The sequence below is a fragment of the Ctenopharyngodon idella genome, chromosome 20, assembly GCF_019924925.1.
Source record: "Ctenopharyngodon idella isolate HZGC_01 chromosome 20, HZGC01, whole genome shotgun sequence".
Lineage (NCBI taxonomy): Eukaryota > Metazoa > Chordata > Actinopteri > Cypriniformes > Xenocyprididae > Ctenopharyngodon > Ctenopharyngodon idella.
The window spans coordinates 1,369,481-1,392,840 of record NC_067239.1 but is presented as its reverse complement, the minus strand read 5'-3'; the positions used below and the strand labels follow the sequence as shown (position 1 = coordinate 1,392,840).

Sequence of the window (23,360 nt, the reverse complement as noted above, 5' to 3'; positions counted from 1 at the left end):
GGCCTGTAGCCCTCCCAGTCCACCAAATATTGGAGCGGACCCCCTCTAGGTCTAGAGTCCAGTAGTTCTGTCACCTTATATGCTGGTGATTCATCAATGTCCAGCGGTGGTGGTGGTTCTTGGTTCTCCGCGTTGGGGTCAGCAGATGGGTGGAACGGTTTGAGAAGCGATACATGGAAGGAAGGAGAAATACAGTAATTAACAGGAAGCTCTAATTGGTACATGACCAATTAATCTGTCTCAAGATTTTGGTTGGGCCTATGTACCTGGGGCTCAGCTTCCTGCTCGGTAGCTGCAACTTCAGATCCCTTGTGGAGAGCCAGACACGTTGTGCTGGTTGTTAAGGGGGATGTGGGCGACGCCGCCTGTTGGCCTGGATTTCCTGATTCCGTATGGCTCTTTGGAGACGTACATGTGCACTGTCCCACACCCTCTCACTACGGCAGATCCAGTCATCAACTTAAGGTACAGAGGAGGGCTCACCAGACCACGGAAGTAGAGGGGGTTGATATCCTAGCACACACTGGAATGGGGTTAATCCGGTAGATAAATAAGACAGAGAATTTTGAGCATACTCAGCCAATGGTAGAAATTCCACCCATCGGTTCTGTTCACTAACTGTTGATTAACTAACAATCTGGTCAACATAAAGTTCTTTATTTGAAGCACAATTCTACAAGAAAGGTAACTTACTGAAAAAGTGTTGGTGCTTAAAGTGCTTCACTTAGCTGAAATTTAATGGATAGTATCCATGGTATTCATCATACTAAGTATTCATAATATTCATAGTATTCATCACTATTCAGCAGTGATTAACATTGGGACAGATAAACGGTCATAGTTCTGTTCAATATACAAAGTAACTTTTGTTTTAACATTGTTTGTGGTTAAAAGAGAAAAATGGAAAGAAAATGGAATGAGGAAATAGTCAATTAATTAATCGTTTTATTGTTTTATTTTTGTAATGTTTGTAGTAGATCCGTTAATCTGAGATCGATTGCTCATGTCTCGCTTTCTCAGACGGTATCGCGAGAGTTTCTCCATACAGGCGAACGTTCTCAGGTGAGATAGCGAGGGCTGCTCATACAAGTAAATGCCGTCACTGAGGAAACGTCTCATCATCTTGTGATTATTTCTACCTGTTTATTCTCAGGTATCGAATCACTAAAGTGATTATAATGCAGTTCGAAAACGAGTTTGAATGTTGAGGACATGTGTATGTAATAGCTGAAAAAGAGTAAAAGTTTCATTAAGTTTGTTAGTGCGTGCACACGAGCGGAGCACATGGTAGCCGGGCCTAAAGCATGGCTGTGTAACGTTAATATGATTTTCGCCTTGTGAAAAAACTAAAAGGCGCCCTTCACTATCTCTGATTGGTTTAGACCACGCTATGGGCCTAATGTGTGTCTGTTGTTGAACCACAGGGAGACTTTTTTTTTCTTTCCCTCGAACGGCTGGTCGTACCGGTGTGACCTCGGATTTTTTTTAGTCGTACCATTGAGAAATTAGGTCACACTTGCGACCAAATTGGTCGCACTCTAGAGCCCTGGAATCTTTTTGTCCTTTTGAACAACCCATTTTCAAGATTTGATCCAATCCGACAGCCGAAATCTGATCAGATTACTTTTGAACAACTGGCACCAGTTTACTTGCATAGTCCCTAACTGGAGATTATATTGCTCTTTTATAGTTATTGATATCACTTCCATCCAGTGCTAATAAACACATGTAATTCACGCATTGAAGGAATCAGTCTGAGATGTTAAGGTTTTTTCTTTCACTGGTAATAATTCTACACAGTAACTGCTCTGATGTCCCAAAGCATTTATCATCATCATCCATCAGTGTCAGTTTAACGTTCTTTACGCTCTGAGATCTTTTACTTGATTTTGTGCCATAAACGCACATAAAACTTTAGAAAGCAAACAATATGTATTGAATTTTTGTTCTATAACCATATGATACTGTACAGATCTGTGTTTACATGTGGTTTCATTACATATAATCCAGTCCGGTTAATATTAATATACATTAATCTTGAAGTTACTCACTTTTATTGGACTAAAACTTTGCATTCGCTCATAAAACATTTGTAATCAAAATAATATGTGGGAAGAAAAATATATATTTCAGCTTTTGCATTCGCTTGCAAAAGTACGGCATTCCCCAAGAACCGTTCTCTGTTGATATATAGTATTTAAGTTGACATGATTCAATGTATTCAGTGATTCCTCTGCATTTATATTTTGATTGATATAGTGGCAGTGTACAGTAGGTGAAAAGACGTTATAGTTAGTTACTTGATTCAGGAACTGAATTCTAAAACCTAAAGTGATTTTGTCTACAAACTGACTGAGCGAGAGAGAAAAAGGATATTATCCGGTAGAATTTCAGGTACCACAAATCAAGTTTATAAAATGTACGGGACCTCCTATTTTTCTAGTCTTACAGGTGTTTTCATTTAGTGGTAATTCGTTTCTCATATTCTTTCTTCAGGTGTCCAGATCGCAGGTGAAGCAGCAGTGTGTCGATTTGAAGGTCAGACACAGATTTTTAGTAAAATGGATTAATTTTTAAATAACAACAGTTATTTATGTTTCTGGGACAGTAAAGTCAAACAGAAGATGAATGTTGAAAAAACATTTACGTTTCCCCTATAAAACTTTGCAGTCACTTGCAAAACCATTGTGATATTTTCATATGAAAATAATATGAGGTGGGGGGAAAACTGTTTCTCAAGTGCTTTTGTGACCAAATGCAAAGTTTCTTGTGGGAACGCTACACTTTTTATGGAGCCCTGGAGCTAGCAGACTTTGCCCTCTGTGCCCTCCATTACACCAAGCAAGCGGCCCGTGCCATTGGCCACTCTATTGTGGTATTTGTGGCATAACGTTTCGGGGCTTAAGGAGGAGGAAGAAGCATTTCTCCTTGATGTCACGGTTTCGCTTTCTGGACTTTTTGGTACCGCTGTTGAGACAGTGTTTCAGAAGATTAAGTCAGTGGCATTTGAGCGATACATCCCCCACCGCGGTCAAGGTCATCCCCCTCTTCTGACCATGTAGCCGGCCCTAGCTGGAGACAGGGTCAGAAGGTCAGTGTGGCTGCCCGTGCCCCGCCTCCGAGGAGTAGGTGTTCAAAGCAGTGACCTCACAAGAAATCATGGCCACGAGAACTAGTGGAGCTGAGGATGCTGCAGCATAATCAGTTTTTGTCTTTCAAAATGTTTTTTAATCTTCCACCTTTGTTCATAAAATTACTCTAAAGATTATTTCGTTTTTTTATATGTTGTTGAATATGGTTTTATGACATTGAGAAATTAATATAGGCTTTTTGACACAAAACTGAGCATAGAGATCTTGATAAAAGCATTCATCGGAATTAGGGGCCGTTCACACACAACCAGTTTTCCATTCCACTGTGCAACTTTTCTATTGTTTTTTATGTGAACACGCTAGACGGATGCGTTTAACCGTTGCGCTTGTCTCGCGTCTTTTGCAGCGAAACAGCATTCTAGAAACATGGAGCTCAAGATAAAACAAGTTCAACTTGTAAAAAACAAGTCTTGAGACCTTGTGCTTTTTCCCCATTCCACTTTCCGTGCTCAAGGCCAAAGGAGTATAGGCTACTTTGAAAGGCTCCTGCGCTCAACTGTGCAAGTTGTTGAGCGGTAGAACATGGGTTGTTGGCACAACTTGCATCTTTCTTTCTTTTTTTTTTTGTATCTTCTTTTACCATTTCAAAGTGCATCCAATTCCACACTTTAGATTTTCTTATCCCAGACTTTGTTAAAGATTTAATCCCTGCCTCCAAAATGCCCTCTGTTGGTCACGGATCATGGAAAGTGAAACTTAAATCTCACAGGGGTGGTTGGATTTATTCACGCACATTAAAAAAATTGAGCCTATTAAAAGCTTCTTTCTTTTCACATTTTTATTTAGGCTATAGCGTTATCATATAGGCTGTTTATTAATTTATTGGGAGAGAACCGGTAGGTCTGAAATCAGATATTGAGCACCCCCATATCTCGTCTCATAACACCTCTGCGTTTGGTAGTTGAATCAGGCTTCTCCTATCGAAGCATCGAATCGTCGACTATTGAGGGTCACCCCTAGATGATAATCTAGATTAATTAGATGGTAATCTATATGTAAAATATTAAACTGTAACATTATTAACATTTTAAAATGCAAAGTCCCAGACCAGTTATTGGATTTGACTATTAAAATTACAGTGTCACTTCTCACCATGTACTTGAACAAATCACAGCTTCAGTAGATAAAAATCCATCCAATCAGCACGAACTTCCCCTCAAGCCCCGCCTCCCTGACACAGTATTAATAGGAGACAGTTAGGAGACAGTGAACTCTGTTACTGTACAAGAACCACAGTGTGTTTGATCTTTAAACTCTCAATATGGTTGATGCATTTAATGGAACTTGGACACTGGTTGACAGCCAGAACCTTGATGAATACATGAAAGCAGTGGGTAGGCTAAGTTAAAATAAGATTTATTATTTTTTGCATAAAGACATCTTTAATGTGTGAGGTGCAGTAGTGTATCTGGTGTTTAAATGCATGAATTATATTTTCTGTGTGGTTTATAGGCTATAATAATAATAGTTTTGTTCTGTCTGTAATGTTTTCTGATGTTTTGTTCAACGGGTATTGTAGGCAATGGTACCAGACCTACAATTGTCATCGGTCAAGTTGTCATTAAGACGCTGCCCAACGTCAACAAGAGAAAGATTTCTTTTGAACTGGGAGAGGAGTTTGATGAAATCACGCCAGATGGCAGACAAGTAAAGGTTTGTGTTTATTCGTTTACTGAGTCTACAGCATATCTGACATCAGTTTCATGAAGCAATATAAAGTACTTTGGCAGGTTAGGACTCTTACCCTGCATGAATTTGATCATACATGACAATTTGTGTTTATATCATGCACAATAAAACGTCTAAAAAACAGACATGTTTTCATCTCATTTCAGTCCACGGTAACCTTGGAAGAAGAAAGTCTTGTTCGCGTTCAGAGGTGGGACGACAAGGAGGCAAAGATTGTTGAAGAAATCAAGGATGGCAAAAAAATTACTGTAAGCAGCATTATTAATATATTATATTTATATAATATACATATATGAAATTTAATGTTCCTAAATTTCCTCTCCTGGTCTTTGCTGTTTCCAGACCTTTACCTTTGAAGGTGTTCAGGCTGTCTGCACATATGAAAAGGCATAATGTCATAATTACCCTGCATTGTGACATTGTGATTTATCTGAATGATGCAGAATGTCAGTAATGTTGGTAGATGGTATAATTGAGACCTGCCTTTCTGTCAAGTTGAATGAAATAAACACTTGATCAAAAACTGATTTGTTTTTTTTTTTACTGTCTTATGCAAATGCTTCATTCTCATTACTTTGATATTGAAGTTTTCATAGTCCTAATTTTTGTCATTTGATCAAGACAATACTGTATATAGCAGTATATCTATGCAATACATACATACACACACACACACACACACAGTATATATGCAGCATTTCAATGCTTTTGCGTTTCTCAGAAAGGTTCACCCAAGAAACTTTGCGTTCGCTCACAAAGAACTTTTGACTGGTTCATCTCTTATGATTGTGCCAATGTAATTTACAAACAGTGATAAAAAAACACTTTGAATCAAATATAATATTTTTGTTTGATATTTATGGCACCAAAATCTCTTTTTTACTTTACACTAGGTTACCGAAAGGCTAAATATGTAGCCTAATGTCTACTTCTAATTTATGATTTTAACAGTTAAACTAATCAAGAGCAAAATAAAAATGTGTGTATGTTGTATGATAAAATGCATATATATATATATATATATACACACACACACAGTTGTGGTCAGAATTATTGGCACTCTTGGTAAATATGATCAAAGATGACTGTAAAAATAAATCTGCATTGTTTATCCTTTTGATCTTTAATTCATATAATTAGCAAAAATCTAACCTTTCATTGAAGGGAAATAATTGAAAGTGGGGGGGGGATCACATTATGAAATAAATGTTTTTCTCCAAAACACGTTGGCCACAATTATTGGCACCCCTAGAATTTTTTTTATGAGTAAAATATCTCTGAAGTATATTCCCATTCATATTTACATTTTTTTAGCACACCAGGGTGATCATGAACATGAAATTGTCCAGCCATGATTTCCTGTTCCACAGGAGTATAAACATGAGGAAACACAAAGGCCAAATTCCCTTAATCATTCATCACAATGAGAAAAACCAAAGAATATAGTTCTGATGTGCAGCAAAAGATTGTTGAGCTTCACAAAATAGAAAGTAGCTAACGCATTGAAAATCCCCATTTCCACCATCAGGGCAATAATTAAGAAGATCCAATCAACTAAAGATGTTACAAATCTGCCTGGAAGAGGACGTGTGTCTAAATCGCCCTAATGCGCGGTGAGGAGGACAGTTTGAGTGGACAAAGACTCTCCAAGGATCACAGCTGGAGAATTGCAGAGATTAGTTGAGTCTCAGAAAGTCTAAAAACATGATCAAACAGCACCTTCATCCCCACAAGTTGTTTGGGAGAATTTCACGAAAAATCCTCCTCGCTCATCCAGAAACAATCTCCAGCATATTCAGTTGTCAGACAAGACTGGAACTTCAAATGGGACCGGCTTCTATGGTCAGATGAAATTAAAAATCTGGTGGGTTGGCAGCAAACCCACCAGATGGGTTTGGTGCACACACGGATATAAAGTACCCCATGCCCACGGTTAAATATACTGCTGGATCTTTAATGTTGTGGGCCTGTTTTTCTGCTGGAGGTCCAGGACATCTTGTTCAGATACATGGTATCATGGATTCTATCAAATACCAACAGATAAAAAATGAAAACCTGACCGCTTCTGCTAGAAATCTTATAATAGGCCGTGATTGGATCTTCACTGAGCACAAAATGAAGCTTCTGCCATGACCATCCCAGTCCCCTGACCTGAACCCTAAAGAAAATGAGTGGAGTGAACTGAAGAGAAGAAGCACCAACATGGATCTGGGAATCTGAAGGATCTGGAGAGATTCTGTATGAAGGAATGGTCTCTGATCTCTTGTCAGGTGTTCTCCAAACTCACCAGGCATTATAGGAGAAGACTCAGAGCTGTTATCTTGGCAAAAGGAGGTTGCAAAAAGTGGCCAACATGAACTAAAGAAAAACATTTATTTCATAATGTGATTTTCCCCCTACTTTCAATTATTTTCCTTCAATGAAAGGTTAGATTTTTGCTAATTTTATGAATTAAAGATCAAACGGATAAACAATGCAGATTTATTTTTACAGTCATCTTTGATCATATTTATCAAGGGTACCAATAATTCTGACCTATAACTGTGTATATATATATATATATATTATTTTTTTATTTTTTTTTACCAGTTTTAAAGTTTTATTGCATTTTTGTTCCTGAAATTCACCCTTCTGATGGGATCAGTATAATCCAGATTTTTTTGGATCAAAGGTATCCCAATTTACTTTTAGTTTGTTATTTTCAGTCACATGTGTTCCTTTGTTTAGTTTTCAAACTTCTCCTTTGTTGTCATGGTTACTAATATGATTTGCCATCACATTCAGCTGTGTCATCGTTAATCACCTTGTTTGCCTGTGTATTTAAGTTCCTGTGTTTTCAGTTCATGTTGTCTGGTCTCGTCTATGTTATGTTGTAGGTACCCTGTTGGAATTGTCTGTGTTGAATTAAAGACTTTTTGGAATATTCATCTTCATGCGTTTATGTACAACATTTGTGACGCATTGAAGGAATCAGTCTGAGATGTTAAGGTTTTTTCTTTCACTGGTAATAATTCTACACAGTAACTGCTCTGATGTCCCAAAGCATTTATCATCATCATCCATCAGTGTCAGTTTAATGTTCTTTACGCTCTGAGATCTTTTACTTGATTTTGTGCCATAAACGCACATAAAACTTTAGAAAGCAAACAATATGTATTGAATTTTTGTTCTATAACCATATGATACTGTACAGATCTGTGTTTACATGTGGTTTCATTACATATAATCCAGTCCGGTTAATATTAATATACATTAATCTTGAAGTTACTCACTTTTATTGGACTAAAACTTTGCATTCGCTCATAAAACATTTGTAATCTAAATAATATGTGGGAAGAAAAATATATATATTTCAGCTTTTGCATTCGCTTGCAAAAGTACGGCATTCCCCAAGAACCGTTCTCTGTTGATATATAGTATTTAAGTTGACATGATTCAATGTATTCAGTGATTCCTCTGCATTTATATTTTGATTGATATAGTGGCAGTGTACAGTAGGTGAAAAGACGTTATAGTTAGTTACTTGATTCAGGAACTGAATTCTAAAACCTAAAGTGATTTTGTCTACAAACTGACTGAGTGAGAGAGAAAAAGGATATTATCCGGTAGAATTTCAAGTACCACAAAACAAGTTTATAAAATGTACGGGACCTCCTATTTTTCTAGTCTTACAGGTGTTTTCATTTAGTGGTAATTCGTTTCTCATATTCTTTCTTCAGGTGTCCAGATCGCAGGTGAAGCAGCAGTGTGTTGATTTGAAGGTCAGACACAAAAACACACACACATATTCCATATTGTGAAAATCATTTGGCCATAAATATCATGACAAGTGACTCATAAGGACATTAGCAGTCTTGCTAATGTTAACACTGTTTCCCTAGCTTTGGTTTTTTTAAGTTTCTTGTTTTCGTTGTGTTTTTTCCCTTGTTCGGTTTGCCTGTGTTCTGGATATCTTTGTTTAGATTGCCCATCTGTGTTTGACCATTTGCCTGTTTTTGGACTTGATTGTGGATTACAATTTCAATTTCAGCATGACTGTGAATCACAATGTTGCCAAAGCATTAACATGTTAACATATTATATATAAATAATAAAACAAACAAACAAAACATATATGTATACATCATGTCATATGTAGCATAGTAAATAAATCCATCTAAGTAAATGAATAAATGAAGCAGGTCTCTCTAGAGAGTTATCCGTCTCTAATGTTGTGAATGGCTAACACATATTTTGCAGCTGTGCAGCGCTGCTATCATCTTCACCAAGTATGAAGGGCATTTTCTCAGCATCACTCAGTTCAATGAATGAGGGAATCGGTGTTTCAAATATGGAGAGAATATATATATATATTTTTAAGATTGTTTTGCAGTGAAGGTGTTTTATTGTAATAATTTAGGGAATACCTGTAAAATACCAGTGTTTTTCTGTAGAAAAATTGTAATCAAAATTTCTGTTAAAGTTTTTTACACTTTATTTAAATTAAAATATTTTACTTTAATTTTTAGGGGTTTTTTGGCAGCCGTAGCTGACAGTCATTGACCATTTTTTTGCGATTTATTTTTTTTTACAGTGTAACTACAAGTTAACTAACTCTCATTAGTGTATTTGCAGTCAATACAAGAATGTATGAACTCCCTTTTTATTTTATCTGCTCCAAGAAAATACACTTCCTGAATGTAGTCAAACAAAACTGAAGTCTTTATTGACTATTGAAAGTGTTACCTTTTTATTTCTTATCATTCTGGATCATTCTGGATGCTGGATGATTAATTAGATAGTAATCTATATATAAAATACTAAACTGTAACATTATTAACAGTCCCAGACCAGTTATTGGATTTGACTATTGAAATTACAGTGTCACTTCTCACCATGTACTTGAACAAATCACAGCTTCAGTAGATAAAAATCCATCCAATCAGCACAAACTTCCCCTCAAGCCCCGCCTCCCTTACAGTATTAATAAGCCGTCCACAGACAGTTAGGAGACAGTGAACTCTGTGTCTGTACAAGAACCACAGTGTGTTTGATCTTTAAACTCTCAACATGGTTGATGCATTTTGTGCAACTTGGACACTGGTTGACAGCCAGAACCTTGATGAATTCATGAAAGCACTGGGTAAGTTATTTTTTTGCAGAAAGACAGAATTGCTCTAAACATCTTTGCATTTGTGAGGTACAGTAGTGCATATAGTGTTTAAATGCATGAATTATAATTTCTGTGTGGTTTATAGGCTATAATAATAACAGTTTTGTTCTGTCTGTAATAGCTTCAGATTTTTTGCTATTGGTTCCTACAGGTGTTGATTCTGCCATTAGGCAAATGGGCAATGATGCCAAACCCACAATTGTCATCAGTCATGAGGGTGACAAAGTTGTCTTGAAGACGCTGGGCTCCGTCATAAGCACTGAGATTTCTTTCAAACTGGGAGAGGAGTTTGATGAAACCACAGCAGATGGCAGACAAGCAAAGGTTTGTGTTTTTTCATTTACTGAGTCTACAGCATATCTGACATCAGTTTCATGAAGCAATATAAAGTACTTTGGCAGGTTAGGACTCTTACCCTGCATGAATTTGATCATACATGACAATTTGTGTTTATATCATGCACAATAAAACGTCTAAAAAACAGACATGTTTTCATCTCATTTCAGTCCACTGTAACCTTGGAAGGAGAAAGTCTTGTTCACATTCAGAGGTGGGACGACAAGGAGGCAAAGATTGTTAGAGAAATCAAGGATGGTAAAATGATTAATGTAAGCAGTATTATTAATATACTATATTTATACACCAATCAGGCATAACATTATGATCACTGACGGGTGAAGTGAAAAACACTGATCAGCTCTTCATCACGGCACCTGTTAGTGGGTGGATATATTAGGCAGCAAGTGAATATTTTGTCCTCAAAGTTGATGTGTTAGAAGCAGGAAAAATAGGCAAGCGTAAGGATTTGAGCAAGTTTGACAAGGACCAAATTGTGATGACTAGACGACTGGGTCAGAGCATCTCCAGAACTGCAGCTCTTGTGGGGTGTTCCTGGTCTGCAGTGGTCAGTATCTATCAAAAGTGCTCCAAGGAAGGAACAGTGGTGAACTCATTGATGCACGTGGGGAGTGAAGGCTGACCCGTGTGGTCCGATCCAACAGACGAGCTACTGTAGCTCAAATTGCTCAAGAAGTTAATGCTGGTTCTGATAGAAAGGTGTCAGAATACACAGTGCATCAGTTTGTTGCGTATGGGGCTGCATAGCTGCTGACCAGTCAGGGTGCCCATGCTGACCCCTGTCCACCGCCGAAAGAGCCAACAGTGGACACGTGAGCATCAGAACTGGACCACGGAGCAATGGAAGAAGGTGGCCTGGTCTGATGAATCACGTTTTCTTTTACATCACGTGGATGGCCGGGTGCGTGTGCGTCTCTTACCTGGGGAACACATGGATGCACACCAGGATGCACTATGGGAAGAAGGCAAGCCGGTGGAGGCAGTGTGATGCTTTGGGCAATGTTCTGCTGGGAAACCTTGGGTCCTGCCATCCATGTGGATGTTACTTTGACACGTACCACCTACCTTAGCATTGTTGCAGACCATGTACACCCTTTCATGGAAATGGTATTCCCTGGTGCCTCTTTCAGCAGGATAATGCTCCTGCCACAAAGCAAAAATGGTTCAGGAATGGTTTGAGGAGCACAACAACGAGTTTGAGGTGTTGACTTGGCCTCCAAATTCCCCAGATCTCAATCCAATGGATCATCTGTGGGATGTGATGAACAAACAAGTCCGATCCATGGAGGCTCCACCTCACAACTTACAGGACTTAAAGGATCTGCTGCTAACATCTTGGTGCAGATACCACAGCACACCTTCAGGGGTCTAGAGGAGTCCATGCCTCGACGGGTCAGGGCTGTTTTGGCAGCAAAAGCGGAACCAACAAAATATTAGGAAGGTGGTCATAATGTTATGCCTGATCGGTGTATAATATACATTTACATGATATTTTATGTTCCTAAATTTCCTCTCCTGGCCTTTGCTGTTTCCAGACCTTGACCTTTGAGGGTGTTCAGTCTGTCCGCACATATGAAAAGGTATAATGTCAAACTGATGGATGTTTCACTGTTACTTTGGCGTTGTGACTGTGATTTATCTGAATGTTGCAGAATGTCTCTGAGGCCTGCCTTTCTGTCAAACTGAATGAAATAAACACTTGATCAAAAACTGATTCTGTCTTATGCAAACGCTTCATTATCATTAGATTGATATTGAAGTTTCCATAATCCTAATTTTTCTAATTCAATCAAGACCTTAAAGCATTATATCTATGCTACACACACGCTAATATATATATATATATATATATATATACACACACACAATTTCTGAAACATAACTGAGAAATGCAACCTTCAATATTAAACTATTTAAGAACTATTTAAAAATATCACTTGCATAGTTCTTAACTGGAGATTTTATTGCTCTTTTATAAATATCACTGCTATCCAGTGCTAATAAATAATAAAAAAGAATCAGTCTATGAGATGTTAATGTTTTTTCTTTCACTGATAATATTTCTACACAGAAACTGTTCTGATGTTTCAAATCATTTATCATCATCATCCATCAGTGTCAGTTTACACTTTCTGATTTGGTGCCATAAACTCATAAAACTTTAGAAAGCAAACAAAATATGTATTGAATTTTTTGTTCTATAATCATATGGTTCTGTACAGACCTTTGTTTACATGTGGTTTCATTACACATAATCCAGTCTCGTTAATGTTAATATACATTAATATCAAAGTCACTCAATATTAATGTAGTTTACTGGACTGAAACCTTGCATTCGCAAAACTAATGTAATGGAAATAATATATGGGAAGAAAACTATATTTCAATGATTTCAAAACATTTGCGTTCCCCCAAGAAACTTTGCAGTCACTTGCAAAACCATTGTGATATTTTCATATGAAAAATAAAACTGTTTCTCAGCTTTTCTGAGGATCGACCGTTTGACGCAGACTGATGCTACGCAAACACGGTCTCATAGAGAAAGTCTGTGAAGCGTCTGAAGTCTCGTATCAAACTCAGTCCTGTCAGTGTCTCAGACGTCACTCTCTGTTCGGGGTGTTTTGGGTGACGCGCTCTCTGCCGGCTCCTCTCCTCTCCTCTTCCTCAGGCCCTTCATCTTGCGTGTCTGTAGTTTGTCCAGGTCCTGCTTCTGCATGTGTAAGCGGCCAAACCTGGTGCCGAAGACATCATGGGAAATGTTCTTCTTCTTCTTGGGCTGCAGGTGAAATGGAGGTGAAGCACATGACTATCACAGGAGAAACATCTGGAGCTCGTACTGTACACAGATCAGCACTAATACAGACACATATCTGATCAAACCCATCTGAATGTGTTCAGAATTACTTTTGAACTCTTCTGGATTCTGTTTTAATTTTTCTGGATTCTTTTTTTCTTACTATAACAAGTAGTGCTGCACAACAGACGTTTACTGTTAACATTAAAACATGTGGGGGGGGGGGGGGGGGGGGGGGTGATTTTCCTTGAATAATAAAGTTTTAATTGTATTATTATTACTTTGAGAAGTACATTCTACTGTATAATAGTAATATCTGTGTCACACAGCCCTACTTTTGATTTATTAATCCAAAATGAACACAATATCGTGACATGTGACTCCTAAGGACAACTAGTAAAGACAAACTGTCTTTTCTAGTTGAAACGCTCATAAATCATCCAGATGATGTTTGTCTTCAACTGAAAGATGTGCACAGGTTTGTGTGAGGGTCAGTTTGGGGGTCAGAGGTCAGGTTGAGATACAAGACAGAAAAGCAATGCTAGTCTTTGAGATAAGCTGATGATAGTGTGTGTGTGTGTGTGTGTGTGTGTGTGTGTCTCGCACCTTCACTCCTTTGGGCTTTTTGTGAGTGGTTCTGTACAGGTCGTCTGAGGCCATGTGACTTCTCCTCATGACAAAGTCAAAGGAAGGTCCCATTTCCTCCAGCAAAACCACTGTGATATTTTCATATGAAAATAATATCAGGTGGGGGGAATACTGTTTTTCAAGTGCTTTTTTGACCAAATGCAAAGTTTCTTGTGGGAACGCTACACTTTTTATGGAGCCCTGGAGCTTGTAAACTTAGCCCTCCGTGCCCTCCATTACACCAAGCAAGCGGCCCGTGCCATCGGCCACACTATGGTGGCCATGGTTACCATGGAGTGGTATCTATGGCTTAACTTTTCAGGGTTTAAGAAGTAAAAAGCATTTCTCCTTGATGTCACGGTGTTTCCTTCCAGACTATTTTTACCGCTGTTAAGATGGTGTTTCAGAAGATTAAGTCAGCAGCATTTGAGCGATACATCCCCCACCATGGTCAAGGTCCTTCATCCCCCTCTTCTGACCCTGTAACCGGCCCTAGCTGGAGACAGGATCAGAAGGTCAGTGTGGCTGCCCATGCCCCGCCTCCGAGGAGTGGGGGTTTGAAGCAGCAACCTCATAAGAAAGTATTGCTGTGGGAACTAGGGGTGCTGAGGATGCTGACAACACAACTTGATGACACGACTTTTAAATGTTTTTCAGCACCTTTATTCATAAAATTACTCTACTACATTTTTATATGTTGTCGAAAATGGTTTTATGACTTTGAGAAATTAATATAGGCTATTTCACTGGTTGAGGACCAGCATGTCTCAGAACTCATATGACAATTATTCATGTTCACACAGACATTGATGAAAAACTAAATATAGAGGTCTTGATTAAAGCATTCATCAGCATTAGGGGCCGTTCACACAGAATGTGTTTTTCCATTACACTGTGCTACTTTTCCAATGTTTTTTCTATGTGAATGCGCTAGACAGATGTGTTTAACCATTGCGCTCCTATCTCGCGTCTTTTGTAGCATCTCGCGCATGACACGGCGTTCTAAAAATGTGGCGCTCAAGATAAAAAAAAAAAGCGTCAAGATAAAAAAACGCATCTCAAAAATCAAGTTCTGGGGCACTGCAATATGACTGAAAGGGCACTTTACAATTAACGATTAATGGGGCAGGGGCTCAAGCTTAATTCTTGCATGTCTCTGTACTCATTGTGAACTGTGATGGGATGTTGAATGGGTTTATGTTTTAATCTACATTTTTTTGTGTGCATTGATAAAAAACCCCTGTAAATGTCTGTATCTAAAATAAATGATTGCATCTGCTTACAAAAAATGTCACAGAGATGGCCAGCTCAGAAATAATTATGTATCATGTCATTCAAACATAAAAATGTTTTACAGAGCTGTTTATTAAACGTTATATTCTACTATACACATATGGACTATTGAAAGTGTTACCTTTTTATTTCTTATTCTGGATGCTATCAAGATGATAATCTAGATTAATTAGAAGGTAATCTATGTATAAAATACTAAACTGTGACATTATTAACATTTTAATATTTGCTCAAATGCAAAGTCCCAGACCAGTTATTGGATTTGACTATTGAAATTACAGTGTCACTTCTTGCCATGTACAAATCACAGATTCAGTAAATAAAAATCCATCCAATCAGCACAAACTTCCCCTCAAGCCCCGCCTCCCTGACAGTATTAATAGGAGACAGTTAGGAGACAGTGAACTCTGTTACTGTACAAGAACCACAGTGTGTTTGATCTTTAAACTCTCAATATGGTTGATGCATTTTGTGCAACTTGGACACTGGTTGACAGCCAGAACTTTGATGATTACATGAAAGCACTGGGTAAGTTAAAATAATTTTGCATAAAGACATCTTTAATGTGTGAGGTGCAGTAGTACATCTGGGGTTAAATGCATGGATTATATTTTCTGTGTGGTTTATAGGCTATAATAATAACAGTTTTGTTCTGTCTGTAATGTTTTCTGATGTTTTGTTCAACAGGTATTGGTTCTAACATTAGACAGATAGGCAATGTCACCAATCCCACAATTGTCATCAGTCATGAGAGTGACAAAGTTGTCTTGAAGATGCTGTCCCTCCTCTTAAACATTGAGATTTCTTTCAAACTGGGAGAGGAGTTTGATGAAACCACGCCAGATGGCAGACAAGCAAAGGTTTGTGTTTTTTCATTTACTGAGTCTACAGCATATCTGACATCAGTTTCATGAAGCAATATAAAGTACTTTGGCAGGTTAGGACTCTTACCCTGCATGAATTTGATCATACATGACAATTTGTGTTTATATCATGCACAATAAAATGTCTAAAAAACAGACATGTTTTCATCTCATTTCAGTCCACTGTAACCTTGGAAGGAGAAAGTCTTGTCCACGTTCAGAGGTGGGACGACAAGGAGACAAAGATTGTTAGAGAAATCAAGGATGGTAAAATGATTACTGTAAGCAGCATTATTATTATATTATATTTATATAATATACATATATGAAATTTAATGTTCCTAAATTTCCTCTTCTGGTCTTTGCTGTTTCCAGACCTTGATCTTTGAGGGTGTTCAGGCTGTCCGCACATATGAAAAGGCATAATGTCGAACTGATGGATGTTTCACTGTTACATTGGCATTGTGACATTATGATTTATCTGAATCTCTGAGGCCTGCCTTTCTGTCAAACTGAATGAAATTAACACTAAATCAAAAACTGATTCTGTTTTCTACTGTCTTATATGTAAACACTTCATTCTCATTAGATTGATATTGAAGTTTTCATAATCCTAATTTTTGTCATTTAATCAAGACTGTATAGCAGTATACATGTACTATGCAATATACACACACACGCACACAGTATACAGTATATGCACAATTTCTGAAAAAAAAAAATTCATTTCAGAAACATTTTTTGTTTTGAACTATTTAAAATACATACAATTAAACTACATTAGATTAAAACAAACTGTTTTTTCATTCACTGATAATATTTCTACACAGAAACTGTTCTGATGTTTCAAATCATTTATCATCATCATCCATCAGTGTCAGTTTACACTTTCTGATTTGGTGCCATAAACTCATAAAACTTTAGAAAGCAAACAAAATATGTATTGAATTTTTGTTCTATAATCATCATTTCATTACACATAGTCCAGTCTGGTTAATATTAACATACATGAATATCAAAGTTACTCAATATTAATGTAGTTTACTGCACTGAAAGTTTGCTTTCACAAAACTAATGTAATGGAAATAATGTATGGGAAGAAAAGTATATTTCAATGATTTTAAAACATTTGTGTTCCCCCATGAAACTTTGCAGTCACTTGCAATACCAATGTGATATTTTAATATAAAAATCATATGAAGTGGGGGGAAAACTCAGTGCTTTTTTGAGCAAATGTAAAATTTCTTGTGGGAATGCAACACTTTTTACAGAGCCCCTAAGGGGGCAAGGTGATGGAAAAAATTATATTTCAAAGCTTTTGTGTCCCTAAGAACCTTTGCGTTCTCAGTTATATAATGAGTGTATAGAGTGGCAGTGTAGGAGAAAAGACATTAGTTACTTGATTCAGGAACTGAATTCTAAAACCTATAGTAAGTAATGTCTACAAACTGACTGAGCGAGAGAAAAATAGAAATATATAATCTGGTTGAATTTCTGTTACCACAAAACAAGTTTATATGCCTATTTTTCAAGTCTTAAAGGTATTTTCAGTTTAGTGGTAATTGGTTTCTCATATTATTTATTCTGGTGTAAATTATTGTCTAGATCGCAGGTGAAGTAGCAGCGTATCAATTTGAAGGTCAGACACAAATTTTCAAGAAAATAATGTCTTAAAGCGGACCCATAACGCCCCTTTGTAATGTAATATAAGTCTCTGGTGTCTCCAGAATGTGTCTGTGAAGTTTCAGCTCAAAATACCCCACAGATCATTTATTATAGCTTGTCAAATTTGCCCCTATTTGGGTGTGAGCAAAAACACGCCGTTTTTGTGTGTGTCCCTTTAAATGCAAATGTGCTGCTGCTCCCGGCCCCCTTTCCAGAAGAGGGCGGAGCTTTAACAGCTTGTGCTTCGGTCGCTCAACAACAACAAAGCTGGATGCTCAAGGCAGTTGGACATAGTGGTGTTTTAGAGGTGAAAAATGATATAAATACTGTTCGGTTTCTCGCACAAACCGATCGTTTCGTGTCTTAGGACATCAATGTGTCGTCACGAGCCACAGGGTTTAATTTGGATTTGTCTGTGCATGTCTTTTTGACTCTTATAGACGAAGTTCCCATTGACAAGCATTATACGACTGACAGACCGCAATGGTTAGAGTTAAAAATCATCATTTGTGTTCTACTGAAGAAACAAAGTCACCTACATCTTGGATGCCCTGGGGGTAAGCAGATAAACATCAAATTTTCATTTTTGGGTGAACTATCCCTTTAAAGCAGCCCAACATGGCCTCACCTTTGTTGAGTGTTCTCAGGGGCGGGGTTTATGTAAATTTTAGTGATGTCACTAACCCGGGAAGAAGCTCGTTGTAGTCCCTACCAGCCGTTTGTTGTAGTCCTTAAAAAGCGATTTCTGTAAAAGAAAATATCTCCTTTGCATTGAACTTTGAGCATTGTAACTTTGCAGATGTTGTTTATGTTCAAACAGCAACATTACACACTAACTAAAGTTAAAAAAGTGAAATCATAATCAACCACCCCTTTAATGTTTAATTGACTACAGTTATTTGTTTCTGGGGCAGTAAAGTCAAACAGATGATGAATGAGTCATGCTTCACATCTGACCTCAGAGTTACAGTCCACACACACACACACACACACACACACACGATCTGGAGAAATCTGTTTATTGCATCACATTTCCATTATATTTCCTGTTGAAGCGGTCATGTGATTGTGTTTGTGCGGGAGGATCGACCGTTTGACGCAGACTGATGCTACGCAAACACGGTCTCGTAGAGAAAGTCTGTGAAGCGTCTGAAGTCTCGTATCAAACTCAGTCCTGTCAGTGTCTCAGACGTCACTCTCTGTTCGGGGTGTTTTGGGTGACGCGCTCTCTGCCGGCTCCTCTCCTCTCCTCTTCCTCAGGCCCTTCATCTTGCGTGTCTGTAGTTTGTCCAGGTCCTGCTTCTGCATGTGTAAGCGGCCAAACCTGGTGCCGAAGACATCATGGGAAATGTTCTTCTTCTTCTTGGGCTGCAGGTGAAATGGAGGTGAAGCACATGACTATCACAGGAGAAACATCTGGAGCTCGTACTGTACACAGATCAGCACTAATACAGACACATATCTGATCAAACCCGTCTGAATGCGTTCAGAATTACTTTTGAACTCTTCTGGATTCTTTTTTTTCTTACTATAACAATTCCTTACATTTTTAGCCAAAGTGCTGCACAACAGACGTTTACTGTTAACATTAAAACATGGGGGGGGGGTTGATTTTCCTTGAATAATAAAGTTTTAATTGTATTATTATTACTTTGAGAAGTACATTCTACTGTATAATAGTGATATATCTGTGTCACACAGCCCTACTTTTGATTTGTTAATCCAAAGTGAACATAATATCGTGACATGTGACTCCTAAGGACAACTAGTTAAGACAAACTGTCTTTTCTAGTTGAAATGCTCATAAATCATCCAGATGATGTTTGTCTTCAACTGAAAGATGTGCACAGGTTTGTGTGAGGGTCAGTTTGGGGGTCAGAGGTCAGGTTGAGACACAAGACAGAAAAGCAATGCTAGTCTTTGAGATAAGCTGATGATAGTGTGTGTGTGTGTGTGTGTGTGTGTGTGTGTCTCGCACCTTCACTCCTTTGGGCTTTTTGTGAGCGGTTCTGTACAGGTCGTCTGAGGCCATGTGACTTCTCCTCATGACAAAGTCAAAGGAAGGTCCCATTTCCTCCAGCTCGATCCGGGGCGTCCGGCAGCCGGACTTCTTCAGCAACACTCTGTAAAGACACTGATATGAAGCGTGTGTTTGGTTGGTGTGCTGCAGTGATCTGCAGGCGTCGTGTGTTTCACCTGTAGCTGCGCATGTAGATCTTTCCCTCCAGCGCCGTGAAGTGAAGCACGTGCTCCAGTCCGGCCAGACGCACCGCAGACACTCGGGGTCCACAGAAGAAATCTGACACACACAGAGGACGGTTACGACACACTTCACTCTCCTCAACAACACATGTGAAGTTCCTGTCATTAATTACTCACCATCATGTCATTCCACACCTGTAAGACCTTCGTTCATCTTCAGAACACAAATTAAGGTATTTTTGATGAAATCCGAGAGGACTCGTCCATAGACAGCAATATAATCAACACTTTCAAGGTCCAGAAAGGTACTAAAGACATTGTTAAAAGTCATGTGACTGCAGTGGTTCAACATTAATGTTATGAAGAGACGAGAATACTTTTTGTGCGCAAAAACAAATGACTTTATTCAACAATCTCTTCTCTTCTGTGTCATTCTCATACGTTGTTTACATCCAGCACTTCCAGGTTCTTCATCAGAACGGCGAATCATTATTGGCCGGCTCCTGTGTCAGCATCACACGCATGCGTCGTGCTGATCACGTGACCAGCTTCGGCCAATACTGAGCCGGCATTCAGACAAACACAGAAGCTCTGCAATGTAAATAGCTTAGAATGACACGGGGAAAGACAATTTTTTTTTAATAAAGTCATTACTTTTTGGGCGCAAAAATTTAATAAAAATATTCTCGTCTCTTCATAACATTAAGGTTGAACCACTGCAGTCACATGACTGTTTTAACAAATGTTTTTACTACTTCTCTGGAACCTGAATGTGGTAATTTCGTTGCTGTCAATGGAGGATAAAAAAAAAAAAAAAAACTTCTCGGATTTCATCAAAAATATCTTAATTTGTGTTCTGAAGATGAACGAAGGTCTTAAGGGTGTGGAACGACATGAGGGGGAGGAATTAATGACAGAAACTTCATTTTGAGTGAACTAACCCTTTAAAATTAACTTTATGATTAAAAATCCCTCTAGTGCTACTAAATCAGGTGCTGGCGCCACCATCTGTTGATCTTAGTGTCATGATGTTACTGCTCTCAAATGTTAGTCTGGAGCGCTGGATCTGTTAGAGAAACAGTGTGTTTGGAGGGTGAATCACCTGTCAGCACGTTCTTCAAGCGCTGATGCTCACGATCCATGTCAAAGAGCTCTCCAGCAAACACCAGCATGGGTTTGGTGCCCACGGGACACGTGTCCTTCTGCACACGGGACACAAAATCTCAGTTTAGAGTCAGATTAGAGTCAGACGGCTCTCACATCACCACTGCTGCTCACCTTCACGTTTTTCAGAGACACAAACTTCTCGATGCCCAGCTCAAACATGTCCAGCACGTGGAAGTCAAACATGCGTCCTGCGAAGGACACGAGAAAACATCAACACAAACGCTTCCTTTAAAGTAGAAAACTGATATCTCCGGTTTAACCGAAGTCACGCACCAAATATGAGGTTGTTGGGTCTCTTCTTGTTGTGTGAGCCGAACAGAAACATGGAACAGTCTGATTTCTTGGAGAAGAATTCCTGAAGGAAAGCAAACACAGAAACGTTACGCGCGAAAGCTTCAATAAGAGACAATGCGGTCACAGCCGTGAATCATGAGTTTACCAGAGCCGTGGAGTCCTCGAAGGGCCGCACCATGTTCTTCCTGTTGAGACAACAACCAACATCATCATCAGACTCAGACCACTTACACTTTTTCAGATATGATCTTTCATGTAGTGTTTAATGCAGCTGTTTGTGACTGTAAAAGCTCTGCAAAATTTAAAATGCAGATAAATGGAGTTTGTGTCTCATAAAAGAAAAGTTATTCTGATCTGAAACGAGTCGTCAGTAATTCCAGTCTCACTTCCAACTGAAACTACGTTAGTTCGTAACTCATTTGCATAATGTCAGTCTCTGATTTTCATTGGCTGAATAGCTTTGCCCCGCCCTCAAACACTGTAGTTGTATCTGAGACAAGATAATGGGAGTATGGTTTGTGAACAATTACAACAGACTGGTCCATCTGACCAATCAGAGCAGAGCAGCTCTCAGAAAGGCGGGGTTTAGAGAGACTGAATCCTTGATCAAACCGTTTCAGACACTGTGAGAAAAGAGCTGATGCTGCAGTGAATAAAGTGTTTTTTGACCATGTAAACCTGTTCTAGAGACTCCAAAACAACATTAGAAACCACACTGAAACTCTACTTACTTCTTGTACAGCACAGCATTGGGTTTCTTCAGCGCGTACTGAAAACAACAAACAGACCAAATGAGAAACAGACATCCATCTGATGAAGGTACAGGAGGAAGATCTGATCATAACTGACTCACCACGTCCTTCAGGGCCTGAGAGAGAGTCTCGCTGGTGTTTCCTCCTTTAATGATCATGCTGTTCTTCAGGTTCTCGATCAGTTTGGGCTCTCGACTTTGCAGGAAGCGCTTGGAGCGCTTCGTCTTGGGTTTACTGGAGGAACAATCCACAGAAACTCACTGTCACGTGTCTAGTGTTTGTATGTTCATGGGGTCTTTCCATTGACTTCTACTGTTTCTGTTTCTCTCTCTCACTCTCTCTCTCTCTCTCTCTCTCATATATATATATATATATATATATATATATAAACATTACCACATATACATAATGTATATCCATATAATCTAAAACCGTGAAAAAAACAGCTGCTGAAGCACTGCAGTCAGATGTTAGTTTCGCGTGTCTCCAGCGGAAAATCCAACTAACACTGAACTCACACTTACAGCGACTTAACTGCCTTTCTAAACAAGAGTTTAACTAAAGCGACAACAGTAAATGTGAAGTGTTGATAAAGTTTACTTACACGATCCCGTCTGAATGTGTCATGATTTAACTCTGTCTGCAGTGATGGGAACACGTGAAACTGCGAAGCCAGGAGCGAAACAATATCAACTTCCGGTGAAGCCGGAAGTTTCAAAATACAGGTCTCTATCGTGCTTTTCATCTTCACTTCATACAAAACGATAGTTATTTGTCGTTTTAGGTTGAAATAACTCCGAAGTGTTGGGCTTATCTTATAGATTCCATTAAAATTGGCGAGTCTTGAACGTTTAGTCTATATTTTAGCTTTGAGTTCATCGATATTCTAGTGCGCTAAAGTAAACACTGACTCTGAAACCAAGTGTTAGCAGATAGGCTACACATTTACAATTTACAGAACAAAATAGTAATATTTTAAAAGGAAATACGTCATTACACGAATGTAAACTTTGTAAAGCTATTTCGTGAAGTTACTCATTGCAAAATATATATTCCAGTGATTTTTAGCAATTTCTTAATTTTAACCGGCTGTCATTTGTGTCACTGCAGAATTTAATCGGATGACTGTCATGTAGATAGTTGCAATTAACAATTTAATTGTCTGTTTTACTCATTAAAGTGTAAGCCAGCATTATTTTTAAAATTTTACTTGAAAATATTTTTACAACATGTCAGATGGGCTTGTAATTATAAGTTAAATTGATTATTTTTGTTCACCTTAATCTTGGTCCATTTTAAACTTAAATTTGAGACCATCAAATCAGAATATAGGCTAATGTTTAGTTGAAGGTA

At 38.4% G+C, this 23,360-nt stretch overlaps 2 protein-coding genes and 1 long non-coding RNA gene across 4 annotated transcripts in view; 2 read left to right on the top strand and 1 right to left on the bottom strand.

Moving 5' to 3' along the window:
• The window catches only part of LOC127502252 (uncharacterized), a 265,865-nt gene that overhangs the window by 14,557 nt on the left and 227,948 nt on the right, over positions 1-23,360 (top strand). The window lies entirely within an intron of this gene.
• Positions 9,818-12,118, top strand: LOC127502244 (fatty acid-binding protein, brain-like). The gene is made up of 4 exons (XM_051875024.1): positions 9,818-9,963; positions 10,145-10,317; positions 10,500-10,601; positions 11,886-12,118. Exons 1-4 carry the CDS (start codon positions 9,891-9,893, stop codon positions 11,934-11,936), a joined length of 399 nt encoding a protein of 132 aa, XP_051730984.1. The 5' UTR covers positions 9,818-9,890; the 3' UTR covers positions 11,937-12,118.
• Positions 12,869-22,745, bottom strand: rpf2 (ribosome production factor 2 homolog). Of its 2 annotated transcripts, none has more exons than XM_051875013.1 (10): positions 22,612-22,745; positions 22,109-22,241; positions 21,987-22,024; positions 21,401-21,440; positions 21,235-21,316; positions 21,073-21,149; positions 20,897-20,996; positions 19,789-19,891; positions 19,571-19,715; positions 12,869-13,126 (listed from the first exon to the last, which is right to left on the bottom strand). In XM_051875013.1, the coding sequence occupies exons 1-10, from the start codon at positions 22,632-22,634 to the stop codon at positions 12,944-12,946; spliced, it is 924 nt and encodes a 307-aa protein (XP_051730973.1). In that variant the 5' UTR covers positions 22,635-22,745; the 3' UTR covers positions 12,869-12,943. The 2 variants fall into 2 exon arrangements, with proteins under 2 accessions (XP_051730973.1, XP_051730972.1); XM_051875012.1 differs by lacking the exon at positions 12,869-13,126 and adding an exon at positions 18,596-18,960.